This window comes from Pagrus pagrus (assembly GCF_965226575.1).
Source record: "Pagrus pagrus genome assembly, chromosome: 2".
NCBI classification, from domain to species: domain Eukaryota; kingdom Metazoa; phylum Chordata; class Actinopteri; order Spariformes; family Sparidae; genus Pagrus; species Pagrus pagrus.
This window is the reverse complement of record NC_140186.1, coordinates 24,489,581-24,502,486: the sequence shown is the minus strand read 5'-3', so window position 1 is coordinate 24,502,486 and position 12,906 is coordinate 24,489,581. Positions and strand designations below refer to the sequence as shown.

The following is a 12,906-nucleotide window of genomic DNA, read 5'->3' as shown; positions in this document are numbered from 1 at the left end:
CCGTATATGTACAAAAAAAAATCATTTTCTACATCAGCCAAACAGCAAACCAGAACAAGTCTTCCACACTGACATACCTCCTGTTACAATAGGTAGAACAGCCTCCTGCTAGCACATAAGGATGTTTGCTTTTGACTTAAATTATACAAAGCATAGTTCTCCCTCATTAAGTTTCCTCAAAACACGGTGCTCTCCTAAAGAGCACAGTCCCTTCCGTCAATCAGCATGACGCGGTTCAGGAGAGCCTATGAAGACAGCTGACATCAGCCCGAGCAGGCCTATAAAGCGTCGGACCACACACTCTGCTCACTTTGTTGAGGAACGATGGAAGTGGGCAGCATCTCCACCGGCGCGCAGATCACCTCCATCCCTGCTCCGCACCAGCTCAGCTGCCCCTCCATGGACGGTCCACAGTTTCATGGTCCTATGGACGGGCAGTGCGCCGGGTCCTCCAAAGTCTTACTGGCTTACAAAAACGCGTCGCAGCACCTGAGTTCGTCGGGACTCAAAGCGGGCTTGGGGTTACTTAAAGTGGCCACGTCTCAGTGGAAACAGGAGAAGAAGACGCGCGCAGAGGCAGCCGTGAGACAGCTGTCCACTGTCAACAGCAGCTTTCCCTGCAAAAGATCCCCCCTGGATCAGCTGGCAGCTCTGGTTCTCCACGGTCAAACCCGGCAGCGCCACATCGGCCAAGAGCACCGACAGGACCACCTTCACTCCACCAAGCCGCAGAACTGTAAGCGCATCGTGGTTCTCGGTGCGCCACGGGTCGGCAAGACCTCCATCCTGAGAAGATACCTCCGGGACGGATTTGTGGAGGAGTACAGTCCCACCTCAGAGGATTTCCTCAGGAAACTGTTTCGTATCCGCGGAGAGACGTACCAAATTGACATCCTGGACGCGTCCAGGGAAAGGGACTTCCCGGCCAAGCGGCGGCTGTCTATCCTCACCGGTGAGTACTGGCTCAGTCATCTCCGTCCTGCAAACTGTTTTTATTTTAATTTGTTCGTAACAGAAGAAACAATGCAGGTGATAGATGCATGCGTAAAAGGTGCATGGATACGTCAAGAACAATAAACCATCGGAGGAAAATAATTACTTAATTTATTTGTGATTTTATTTAAGGAAAAATAATTGATCTCTTTTTCATGATGATTTTGTTTTGCAGGTGACATTTTTCTGCTGGTGTTCAGTCTGGATGACCGGAGCTCTTTCGAAGAGGTTTGTGCGCTGCGAGCGGAGATTCTGGCTGCTAAGTCCAAGCTCACCAAATCCTCTGTGCCAGAGCAGTGCGCACAGCCGCCGGTTCCCCTGCTGGTGTGCGCCAACAAAGTGGATCTCCTGGAGTCTGAGAGAGGAATATCAAAGGCAGAGGTGCTCCGAGTCCTCGGAGACGACTGTGCCTATTTTGAAACTTCTGCGAAGGACAGCACGAATCTGGAGAAAGTCTTCGAGACTTTGGCGAAGCGAGGCGGGCTTCCGACTGAAACCGGCCCGTCTCAGCACCGCAAAGTCTCTCTCCGCTCGTACCAGGAGCTGCGCACGGGCCGCGCGCCGGGCAGGGGGAGCCAGGCCCCGGGGCGCGATGATCCCTGCGGCGCCCTGCACCCACTGGCTCGCCGGCCGAGTTTTCGCACGGATCTCCGACAAGTTATTGGGCCACATACGGCGAGAAAGCCCGGCAAAGCACTGGAGAAATGTCAGATTCAGTGAGAGACTAATAGAGTTCGAGTGTTGTGGAGCGAATAAAACAAAAGCACCGATATTCATTGAAATATAATGCATTATCGCTGTCAAGTTACATGGACTTGAGTGTATGTTTTCAAAATAAAATATTTTTTAATATCACCATGGCTTGCTTATTAACATCTATCTATCTATCTATCTATCTATCTATCTATCTATCTATCTATCTATCTATCTATCTGTGTGTGCCTGTGTTTGTTATCCAATCACTCAACTGTGAGGGAGAAAGTGGGAGTATGTTGAGTCAGGAACCTTGATCATTTGATTACTGTATGACTATTGCATAATCTGTATTCAGAAATCTATTAGGTAGCAACTCTCTCTCTCACCCACTCTTTTTTTCCTCTTCCTCTGTGTGTGTGTGTGTGTGTGTGTGTGTGTGTGTGTGTGTGTGTTATGCATGGATTCGTGATTGCCAGAGGTCCACAGCCTGAATCCCACACATCCTGAGCAACCACATCAAAGTCAGGGTTTCCAGTTGGCATATACCTTCCCATCCCACACATCTCTATAAATGACTTCTCATCCTGTGCGCACGTCAACCATGAGTCCACACAAGTTATGTAGCTTTCACCTGCAGGATGGCTGTCAGCTCATTGGGTGTTCTGTGAAGAGGCCTCTGTAGCAGGCGGAGAAGAGAGAGGATGTGAGGCAGGGCGTTGGTCTGCTTACATCTCTCTAAGTGTAGCAGGGTAGCACCAAGATATGACATGTCAGGATGAAAGTTAACATGAAATATAATGTGAGAAAGAAACAGTTGTACTGCCGTGATTTCCCTGACACAGTTTAAAGACACCTCACACACATCCATGGGCGTCGGAAGCATTTAAAGAGGGTGGGACAACTTTAATGGAGTGTTGTTTGTCATTTCCTGTATTCTGGGGCCTTTAAACAGGCGGTTTGATACATAAGTTAGTGGCAGGCCTACATTTTGCAATCTTATCCAGAAAAAGTTCCCCAGATCATATATTTGAAGATAATAAAAAGCTAAACATATATAAACTGATTCAGTGACTCATTCATAACAGCTTTGTGGCACAGGCTCATAATACTGTAATTTTTTGGCTTTAAATACACATTTGCTAACATTTTAAATAGAAAACAACTTAAAATTCAACACATAGAATCAAAAACTCAAATGAAATTATTGTGATACAATCATTCACCAGCAATGACTTTTCTATTTAATAAATTCCAAAACCTCACACTGTTATAAAGTGCCCAGTTCATCATCTAATGTAATGGTGGCACTGCAGTAACAGCCATACATACATATATACAAACTATGTATATGTATATATCCCTGTGACGAACTGGCAACTTATCCAGGTTGTACCCCTCCGTGACCCAATGTCAGCTGGGATTGGCTCCAGCCCCCTGTGACCCTGATAAGCATAAGCGGTTTCAGATAATGGATGGATCTTTATACTCTCTGTCCCTTTTTGTTTAGTTCACTTGTTTCTTCCCAACCTCTTCATTTTATCCCTTTCCTTCCCTCCCTGTTTTTAGTCTCATTCGCCATCTCCCTTTCCTCTCTCCTGCCATGTTTCCCTTCTTCCTACCTAGTTTACTCTCTCTGTTTGAGGCTCTTTGTGGTGACAGTGTCTGACCCACCTCAACTCAGCTGCCTGGCATTGGCACTTCATGACTAGTTAACGCTTGCGCCGTATTTGCGAGGATATGTGCGTGTACTCTGTATCAGTCTGCCTCGGGGCAAGGTGGCAGTGAAAAGGAGTTTCATTGATTTGGGCATTCTCTCAATATGCAAGCGGGATGGATTTATTAGCTAATGGAGCACAGATGGTGCGCATTTTCAACATTTTCAACAAGTGTGTGTGTGCGAGTGTGTGTGTGCCCATTTGTAACAAGCTAAATAAAAGGACACTGCCTCTTGTGCACTGATAAATGGTCTAATAACACCCATCCCACGCCGTCACCTAAAAGTAGTAATAAAAGTGCTACCTCTCACCCCACTTCTTTACGTATGTAATGTGATAATCACAGCATGTCAGTGTCCTGCCCCCATGTGTATTTTTTCTCAGAAAGGAAAACGTGAGAGTAGTTTCTCTAATCTGGGAGCCCTAATTGGGTACTTAGGTAAAGGTGTGTGGTCTGGATATGTGAGTCATGGTGCCTGAAAGCCTCAGAACATTTTCGGCGCCAAGGTCAGGCTGAGAAAACCTATTATTAAGTATAAAGAGCCCCTCCTAATAATGCATGTAGGGAAGCTCATATCCACTTACACGCATTATTAAACGACCTGTAATCATCTCACCTCATTCCTAGCCACGACACATAGGCACTACAGTATACAACTGTAGCGAGGTCAGGTTTACCATTCAAAAAGTTTTGTTTTTTATTTTTAATTTTTAATATTGTGTCCTTGATTGCAGACACATAGACAAAAACAGGCCTCTCATTTGTAGCAAACAGATATTTGACCGCTGAAATGACAGTTGTCCCGTGCGAGTGATATTAGCTGTAACTATTCGCTAATTATGCTAACGTTAACTGAAAAGGCCTCTGTTGGCTCACTGTAATGTCTACAGATTCTTGTTTAAAAATGAGAAAACCCTAAAAGTGGTCATAAATATGCAGTTGATGCCTTCATGTGTGATACTGTGCTGAAAGATTGAAGCTAAAGCTGTCAAACCGGTGAGGGAGAGTGGCAACAGGGGAAGGACCCACGCGCTGACAGGATGATTTCAATGATTTAGAGGTTCAGTAGGCTTACAGGCAGGTCCAGGTTACAGAAGCTTGCAAGCAGAAAACACGAGGCATGAAAGCCAACATTGTGTCGGCAATAATGGCGAGAAAATGCACGGGAATCAGAGAAGAGAGAGGTGACTGAATGGAGGGACATTGAGGAAGAAGGAGCCAGAACATGGCAGAGGTGGACACTGTGACAAAAGCTACACATCCAAGTCCAAAAGTCAGCATTCTCACCCGTTGATGATATAGAACAGCGTTTCTCAAACTTTTCACACTATGTACCCCCTCAGAACATAATAGGCTTAAGTACATACATAATGACCGATGCTGCACATCATGCTGCTTAAGTAGCCAATAGCACTTATAGCACTTTACACTGTTGTCAACTTCAGTTTCAACAGGGCTGCTTTAAAATACGCACCTCTTTCTCTGCACCTGGTAGTTTCCTTTTCGGAGCCATGTTTGTAGTGTTTTTGAACCTTTCATTTGACCTGTGCTTAGGCCTACTATGTTGGCGGCACAGTTTCACTTCAGTTTGTAACTACTGTAAGTATGAGTGTGTGGTGTGCATAAACCTGACCACAAGAAAAGACTTATTTAAATGACATTTCAATGTAAGTTCTGCAGCATTTTTAACAGCAAGTTTTTAAATTAAAGGTTGAGATCATTCATTGACTGATTTTTAAGCCTAATCAAACTAAATAGACAAACTCTCACTGTATATGTGCAAGTCTTTTGTGGCTCCAGAGGTGGCTGCTTATGCTTTTTCTTATGGGTCTGCATACAGAGTATCCCTCTCACTAGAGCCGCGTACACACCACTGCAACATGTGGATAAATAGAAAGCTCAACAGGCCTCTCTTAGTTACAGCTGCTAAGCTATGATTGGACAATCACTAATTGTTTGTCTGTAAAGCTGATATTTGTCTCCTTCATCATGTAAAAGTGTTATGTTTGGGCCACAATAGGCCCTCTCAAATGTAATACCATCAATGGACTGACTGATGTTGAATGGCTGTTTGTCCATGTTTCCTGCCTCTGTAAGTGTGTCAGTCTGAGCTCAGCCTTGCTGCTGTCGCGTGCTGGGAGGTTCACATTGCAGGAAACTGCAGCCATTTTCTGTCCTATGTGGCCCCGACGACTTTTGCTGCACGTGTAGTGGTACTTTTCATCTAGCTCTTTGTTACAGTGGTCACTGCGCACACAAGGACACACACAAGGACACACACACACACACACACCCTCATATACAGCCAAACACTTATGAACAAGTGCTCCTGCCTCTGTTTGCACGTGTGGAGGATTCACATATGTTCCTGATGTTCTGTCTGTCGGTCTGTTTCTCTGACACACACACACACACAGACACACAGACACACACACACTACTGAAACGTGATGCTGTTTTTCCACTCAGCCTTGTCCTTCGCCGGAACAAGTGTTCTGATCATAAGCTGCCTGTTCTACAAACCCAATTTCTTTGCATTTCCTTGCTGACGCATTGTGGATGCTCAGTGTCACACACACAAAACTGTTTATAGGCCATTTCAGTTGGTAAACGAGCAGAGTTTGGAGGGTCTGCACACAACCAGTAGGATTAGAACGTCCGCTACCGCTGTCATCACATCGTTTCCTGACTTTCTGTGAGTTCAAACACAAGGTGGGACATGATGATGTCTACACCTGGCGTATGGAAAGTTGTTTTTGTCAACAGTCCAATCAGTCACTAGTTCACTGCAGCAGGGGCAAGATCGTGCCACATTGATAAGGATGTAGGGAGGCAGGCAGCTTGTCACGCAATGAGATGACAGAGAAATGAAATGACAGCGATGGAACAAGCACACGCATGTGACAGGTTGAAAGCTGGTTCACTCATAGGCTGTTACGAGTTGAGAAAACAGTAAATTCGTGGCCTGTAATGATGTTAAAATTGTAAAAAATGTATGTTAAATTCATGATCGTTAATGCTGTCACTGTTGCACTTTGCCACAATTTGTTAACTTCCTGCAGAAGGGCTGTCTGTCCACCCTGGTTGAATCGAGCACGCTATTTGGCGGAGAACAGTGAGAACAGCTTGTTTATTCACTTATGGAAAAAAATATTGGTTGTGAGTTTGTATTATTAGGCTACCTCATTAATATTGTAAATATTGAAATTCTGACTGTTAAATGTTCCTTTCCAAAACTACATAGTGCCCCTTAAAGTAAGTTTGTTTGTTTACTTAAAGTCAAAATGTGCCCATAGGGGCCTCAAAGACCACCTGGTCTAATTTAACTGTTTGATCCGGCCCTGATAACAATCAATCATGTGATTATCAGTCTAAGAGCTTGAAGGCTGTGCTTGTGTTACACTTTCTAGAATACACACATACACAGACCTGTTCAGCCCAGGGAGCTGTGGACAGCCCCATACAAGGCAATAGGATGCCGCCTATAGGCAGGGAGAGCCCTACAGGGAGGAAGTAAAGTGAAGCTACTGCAGCATCAAGTCTGATCACCTGCGAGCTGGGAAAACAAAGTAAGAAGCAAGCTAATGGTATTATAACAGCTTGTGTAGATTAAGAGCATTTTGTCAAGGGAAGTAAAGTGTGTGTGTGTGTGTGTGTGTGTGTGTGTGTATGTGTGTGTGAGTGTCTTCTACCTGTGAACCCCTGACACTGTGCCGAGTGCTGCCACAATGTTTTGCGTGAGCTGTGATCGCACACACTGTGAACTACACTATCTCACACTGATGTCTGCATTGTGTGAGCTGTCCCGGATGTTGTTGTGACTGTGATAAACTCTGTCCTCCTCTGAACAGCCTGCATTATATGACCACACAGTTTCAACAATCAAAGTGTATATTGGATTGCAAGCAGATTGAATATATTCTAATTAGAGCCCGACCGATAAAAGATTTTTAAGGCCGATACCGATACAAATATTTGGTGATTTAAAAATCCGATATTCCGATATATCGGCCGAAATAAATCCAGAAACGCGTAACAAAACATAAACAGATTTCCGTAACATTAGTTATTTGTAGTTATTTATGAGTCCTCACTGAAATAATATGATAATGCAGTTTAAAAATAAACTTGTTTGTTTTATTGTCACAACAGAACAGAGGAACATCAAAATTACTAGCCAAGTCAGTTTCACTCTCGGCTTACACGTAACAGCAGCAAAACTGGACATGGTAGTCACAAATATTGTCATGCTTATTTGAGTTAAGAGAACTGATGGGGATGTTCTTTTAATTGTTATTCAAGCATGGAACACCAACACTCATAACGCCAACACTCATAACATAGTTGAAGGGTGTTTCGTCCGTTTTTATTTTATTTTTTAAATATTCATTTATCGGCCATTATAAATGCCGATACCGATAGTTTGGAAAATGCCTAATATCGGCCGATAATATCGGCCAGCCGATATATCGGTCGGGCTCTAATTCTAATATTTTATTTACATTTAAAGTTAAACATCTCTGTCTATCTCTCTCTCTCTCTGCCTGCCTCTATCTCTCTGTCTGTCTCTCTGTCTGTCTCTCCTTTTTAAGGATTTCTGCAGAGTTGAACTTACAGAGATGATACCAGAATGGATCGCAGGTTTAATTCTGCTTGTGCCGTTCAGGGATACGTCAGGTTTTAATAGACATGCAGACATGCAGACACAGTGACACAGATGTACAAACAAGGGTAGGTATGACAGTGGTGTAGAGTGAATGAGTGTCACTGGTTCATTGGTGCATGCTGCCATGCTTCATAATGTCCACTAGAGGGCAGACAGACTACACAGAATTAGATTTAGACGATAAAAGTTTGACATTACAACACAAAGTTAGGTGATATTACAGGAAGCAATGTCTCTGCAGGTTTATCACGAGAAGGGTCCACTGTTTTTGTTTTTATATGCAAAGGAGACATTATCAAATGAAATGTGCATTATTTTGCAGACACTTCCAGATAAATCTGAATGAGGACAAACACCTGAGTGAGTGTTTTGGACATTTTCTTGACAGTTAGTCTGAAAGAAGACATATTGTGGAAGCAAAATATCCCAAAATGTCAAAAATGTGAAAAAATGATGTTTTCACTTTTAGTGCTCCCCTTAAGGTGATCAAATATCTTTAAGACATTCTACCTTGATATCACTTAATGCCACATTATGCCACTTGTTAACTGAATTTAAAGTAAAATATGAAAGCTGTTACGAACACTGTTAGGCTCATCTGACAAAGGTTAATAAAATACAGGCAGGAGACAAGTTCCCTGTGCATGTTAGGCTTCCAGAGGTTTCCCAGTGGAATTCATAGTATAGAGCAGTGGGTTATATATCTATTTTTAGAAAAAAGACCGGACTCAAGAGAATAATAGCCTGTTTATAGTCTTAAAACCCTTTCCATCAACACTCCAAGTCAGAAGATGGTGCTAGTTTTCCAACTGCCTACAAACATCAGAAGAAGAAGTCAAACCCACAGCTTTTTCACTACCCAAACTTGGAACACCACCATCGACCTCCTACAAGACGGAAATTGAAAGTAAGACGCAAGAGAATGTGTTTGTAACATTTGGAGTACATTTAGACTTTCTTTTTGCTCAGAGTAGTAGAGTGTGTGAGAGAGAGGTTCTGACATAGGCTACTTTTGGGGACAAATTTCAGACTTGAGAGTAGTTAACTGGGGACAGGAAACTGTGCCCCACTTGAGAAAAAATAGATTTGCACATCAGTAATAACGGTTGAGGTAAAGATGAGGCAAGTAGGAATGCAGGAAATGAATGTAGGTCAGTGTAAAGTCCCCGAAGATGGCGTGAGGCAAAGTGTATGTGTGTGTGTGTGTGTCTGCCTTGAGAACCTGTTAACCCTGACACCGTGACTGTGCAGTCTCTAATGTGAATACACGTGTACACACATTGTAATCTGTCTTGCATCACGTTTTCATGCACTTTAATGAGTTTTGGATTATGAGTTTTGGAGAGCTTAATCAGCTTAAGCTGCCTTGTTCTTGACAGTATGAGAGAAAGTGAGAGTTATCTCGGGTATTATTGTAACTTGAATAGGGTTTGTCCATCTTTACTTTCCAAGGGAATATTGCATTATATGACCAAAAAATGTAATGATTTAATAGATTTTAATGTTTTAATTACATTTAAAGTTAAACTTACTGTACAACAAGATATCCCCTTTTTAACGTAAAGGATGAACTCTTACTGGTCTAACCATCAGCTGAAGGGAAACTTAAACAGAAACTAAAACTTCACATTGTTTGTTGAGGTCAATGGTCAGAATAAGGTTGAGGAGTTTCCATTGAAAAGTACTGATCAACAGTTACAGGAGGTACAAAGTTATACGGTAAAGCAGTTAGCAAGTTTTATTTTATGATTTTCATTTCAAATATTTTCTTTTTTTCTTTAAGGTTCCTGCAGAGTCAACAGTTACAGAGATGATACCAGGATGGATCCCAGGTTTAATTCTGCTTGTGCCGATCACATTATGTGATCAAATCCACGGCCGTTATCAGCACAAAGGTACAGCACATTACACATACATCATGAAGACTGCTTTAACAGGGATGCACCAGTTTTTAATAGACACGCAGACACAGTGACACAGATGTACAAACAAGGGTGCAGTACAGTAGGTATGACAGTGGCTAAGAGTGAATGAGCGACTCTGGTTCATTGGTGCATGCTGCCATGCTTCATAATGTCCACTGGAGGGCACACAGAGTACACAGAGTTAGATTCAGACGATAAAAGTTTGACTTTACAACACAAAGGTAGGTGATATTACAGGAAGCAATGACTCTGCAGGTTTATCATGAGATGGATATAAATATGACTGCAAAAATGCTTTAAAGGTGCACTATGTAGTCTTTGGGAAAGAAATTTTAATCAGATGAGAAATATCTTCATTGACTAAATAAACATAGGGTACTGTCTTCATTTGCATGACTGAGCAAACAAACTGACTTTAAAGGACAACACAATTTCACACTGTTTTACTTTGTTTATATGTGGCGGACCCTGCCAACTTTCTAGCTTCAAACAGTGTTCTGGGACCTTATTTTCCTCTGAGAACAGCTTGTTTATTCAGTTATTGAAAAATTGAATATTTCTGAGTTTGTATTATTACCTCATTATTAGTGTAAATATTACTGACTATGAAAGTCCAAAACTACATAGTGCCCCTTTAAATACTGTAGTCAGTTAAAGCTATGTATCAGTGCAAACACACGCACACGCACACACACACACACACACACACACACACACACACACACACACACACACACACACACCCTGAAACAGACTACTTCATTTATTAACACCAATTTATTATTAATTGTCCACAGGTTCAACAAAGCCAAAAGACCTGACAATCATCCTGGTCGGAAAAACTGGAACAGGAAAGAGTGCTTCTGGAAACACCATCCTGGGTACAAACGCCTTTAAAGAGGAAATGTCGCCTGAGTCTGTGACTGCAGGCTGTCACAGAGGAGAGGTGAACGACGGTGGCAGGAATGTTGTCGTCATCGACGGCCCGGGGCTGTTCGACACACAGAAAACACAAGCAGAAGTGAAAGCAAAAATTAAGGAGTGTATTTACCTGTCAGTTCCTGGACCACATGCCTTTCTGTTAGTGATCAGTCTGAAGTCAAGATTCACAGAGGAGGAGAAGGCAGCTGTGAAGTGGATCCAGGATAATTTTGGCTCAGATTCCTCCATGTATACCATCATCTTGTTCACACATGCTGACTTGTTAGTGGGTAAATCTGTGGAAGAATACGTGAGAGAGAGCAAAGATCTACAAAGACTGTTAAATGAGTGTGGAGGAAGATACCATTCACTCATCAATGATAAAGGACGAAGCAGAACCCAGGTCAGAGAACTCCTGGAGAAGATAGACAACATGGTGAAGTCCAATGGTGGAAAACATTACATCAATGAGATGTACCAAGAGGCCCAGAGGGAACTGGAGGAGGAGAGGAAAAAGAGGGAGGAAGAGGAAGAACGAAGGAAGAAGCAAGAGGAAGAGAGGATCAGATGGACGGAGAGGAAAAAGTGGGAGGAAGAGCTGAGAAAAGATAAAGGGAATGTCAATCAGCAGGAGAGCACGTTTAACTGGCGTGACATGGTGGTATTTGTTCAACTGCTAAAGGTCGGTGCAGATCATTATAACAGTAACCCTGAAGTCGTCAAGGAAATAAACCATGCAATTGTTGAAGGTTCTAAATACATTAAAGATGGTGCTAAGCAGCTGTTCAAGCAATTCATGGAGGGACTAAATAATGGCCAGAACTGAACCAAGTTCTGCGTTTACTGAGATGTTAACTAAATGTCAGCGTGCTATCTTTACTGCACAGGCACACAACAGCCCAGCTACTTTTTATCGCCTAATAGCTGTTCCCTAAAGTCACTGCTTAAAGCTCACAGGCAGTCATTATTAACTGCTTTTGCTATTTCTATTATTTCCAGCTTTGAATAGACTGACAGCTGTGATCACACATTATTAAAGTTGGCGGTGACATTTGGAGTTTATTAAGATGTATCTGCTCAGTTGATTTGTCAGTACTGTCTAGACGGCAACTGAAAATAACCTTTTTAAATAATAAAGCTCTTTGTTAACATCTGCACCATTCGATTAATGTATCTTTGATTTCCCTTTAGAGTTGTGATTGATTGTCAAATTAAACATAACTTGTGTCTCATTTATTCTGTGAATGTGGTTGTTTAATAATGTTGCATATGTGCACGATGAGTGCTGAGCATTTTTACTGTTCAAGAACTTTTAGATTCATGTTGCGTGAAAAAAAAACCAAGTCAAAGTTCCAGTTGTTTTTTTCTACTATTGAAATGAGATACGTGCTATATACAGATGTTTTTCTATGTCATTGTGTCAGCAAAAAAAATGGTCAATAAAGTTTGAAGGTCAGTTTGTTTTGTCATTCATTTATAATTCCATTTATTTATTCGTAAGTGTTACAACAAGGCTGTGATTTCACAGAAGAAATGAGTAGAGCCATGACTGTAATTTTAAACATACAAACTCACATTTAAAGCAACATTATGTAGAAATTCGCATTTTGTGTGATGTGACGCCCCGCAGAGTTTCTGAGTGCAGCACTTCTGTCGTAAATACAAATCCCAAATGTTATGCGTCATTTGTTTGAAGAAATGCTGTAAAGTGCCCTCCTGGAGGCCCCTATGGTAGAGAAAACATGCTAAAGTGCCCTCTCAGTTGCCCTTCCAGTGGTCAAAATCTGTGCCGTCTCTTCATGATAAATATATCACGACTCTCTACGTGCTGGTGCCCCCCTGCATACAGCTGGTGCCCTTTTTTATTTTTTCCACCCCTGCCCCTCAAACATCCTGAGTCCACCACTGGTAGATATTTAAGAGACGTCAACAATTGAAGGATGTGATGTCATTCAAATGGTTTTCTTGTTCCCTCCCTTTTTAAACAATG

General features: G+C 42.3%; 2 protein-coding genes across 2 annotated transcripts; both read left to right on the top strand.

The window, feature by feature from the left end:
• Window positions 1–319: 319 nt before the first annotated feature.
• On the top strand, window positions 320–1,848 carry rasd2b (RASD family member 2b). The gene is made up of 2 exons (XM_084378499.1): window positions 320–952; window positions 1,169–1,848. The coding sequence occupies exons 1-2, from the start codon at window positions 325–327 to the stop codon at window positions 1,711–1,713; spliced, it is 1,173 nt and encodes a 390-aa protein (XP_084234625.1). The 5' UTR covers window positions 320–324; the 3' UTR covers window positions 1,714–1,848.
• Window positions 1,849–8,942: 7,094 nt separating this feature from the next.
• Window positions 8,943–12,372, top strand: LOC311272243 (GTPase IMAP family member 9-like). The gene is made up of 3 exons (XM_084378529.1): window positions 8,943–8,977; window positions 9,854–9,965; window positions 10,793–12,372. The coding sequence occupies exons 2-3, from the start codon at window positions 9,881–9,883 to the stop codon at window positions 11,740–11,742; spliced, it is 1,035 nt and encodes a 344-aa protein (XP_084234655.1). The 5' UTR covers window positions 8,943–8,977; window positions 9,854–9,880; the 3' UTR covers window positions 11,743–12,372.
• Window positions 12,373–12,906: the final 534 nt, after the last annotated feature.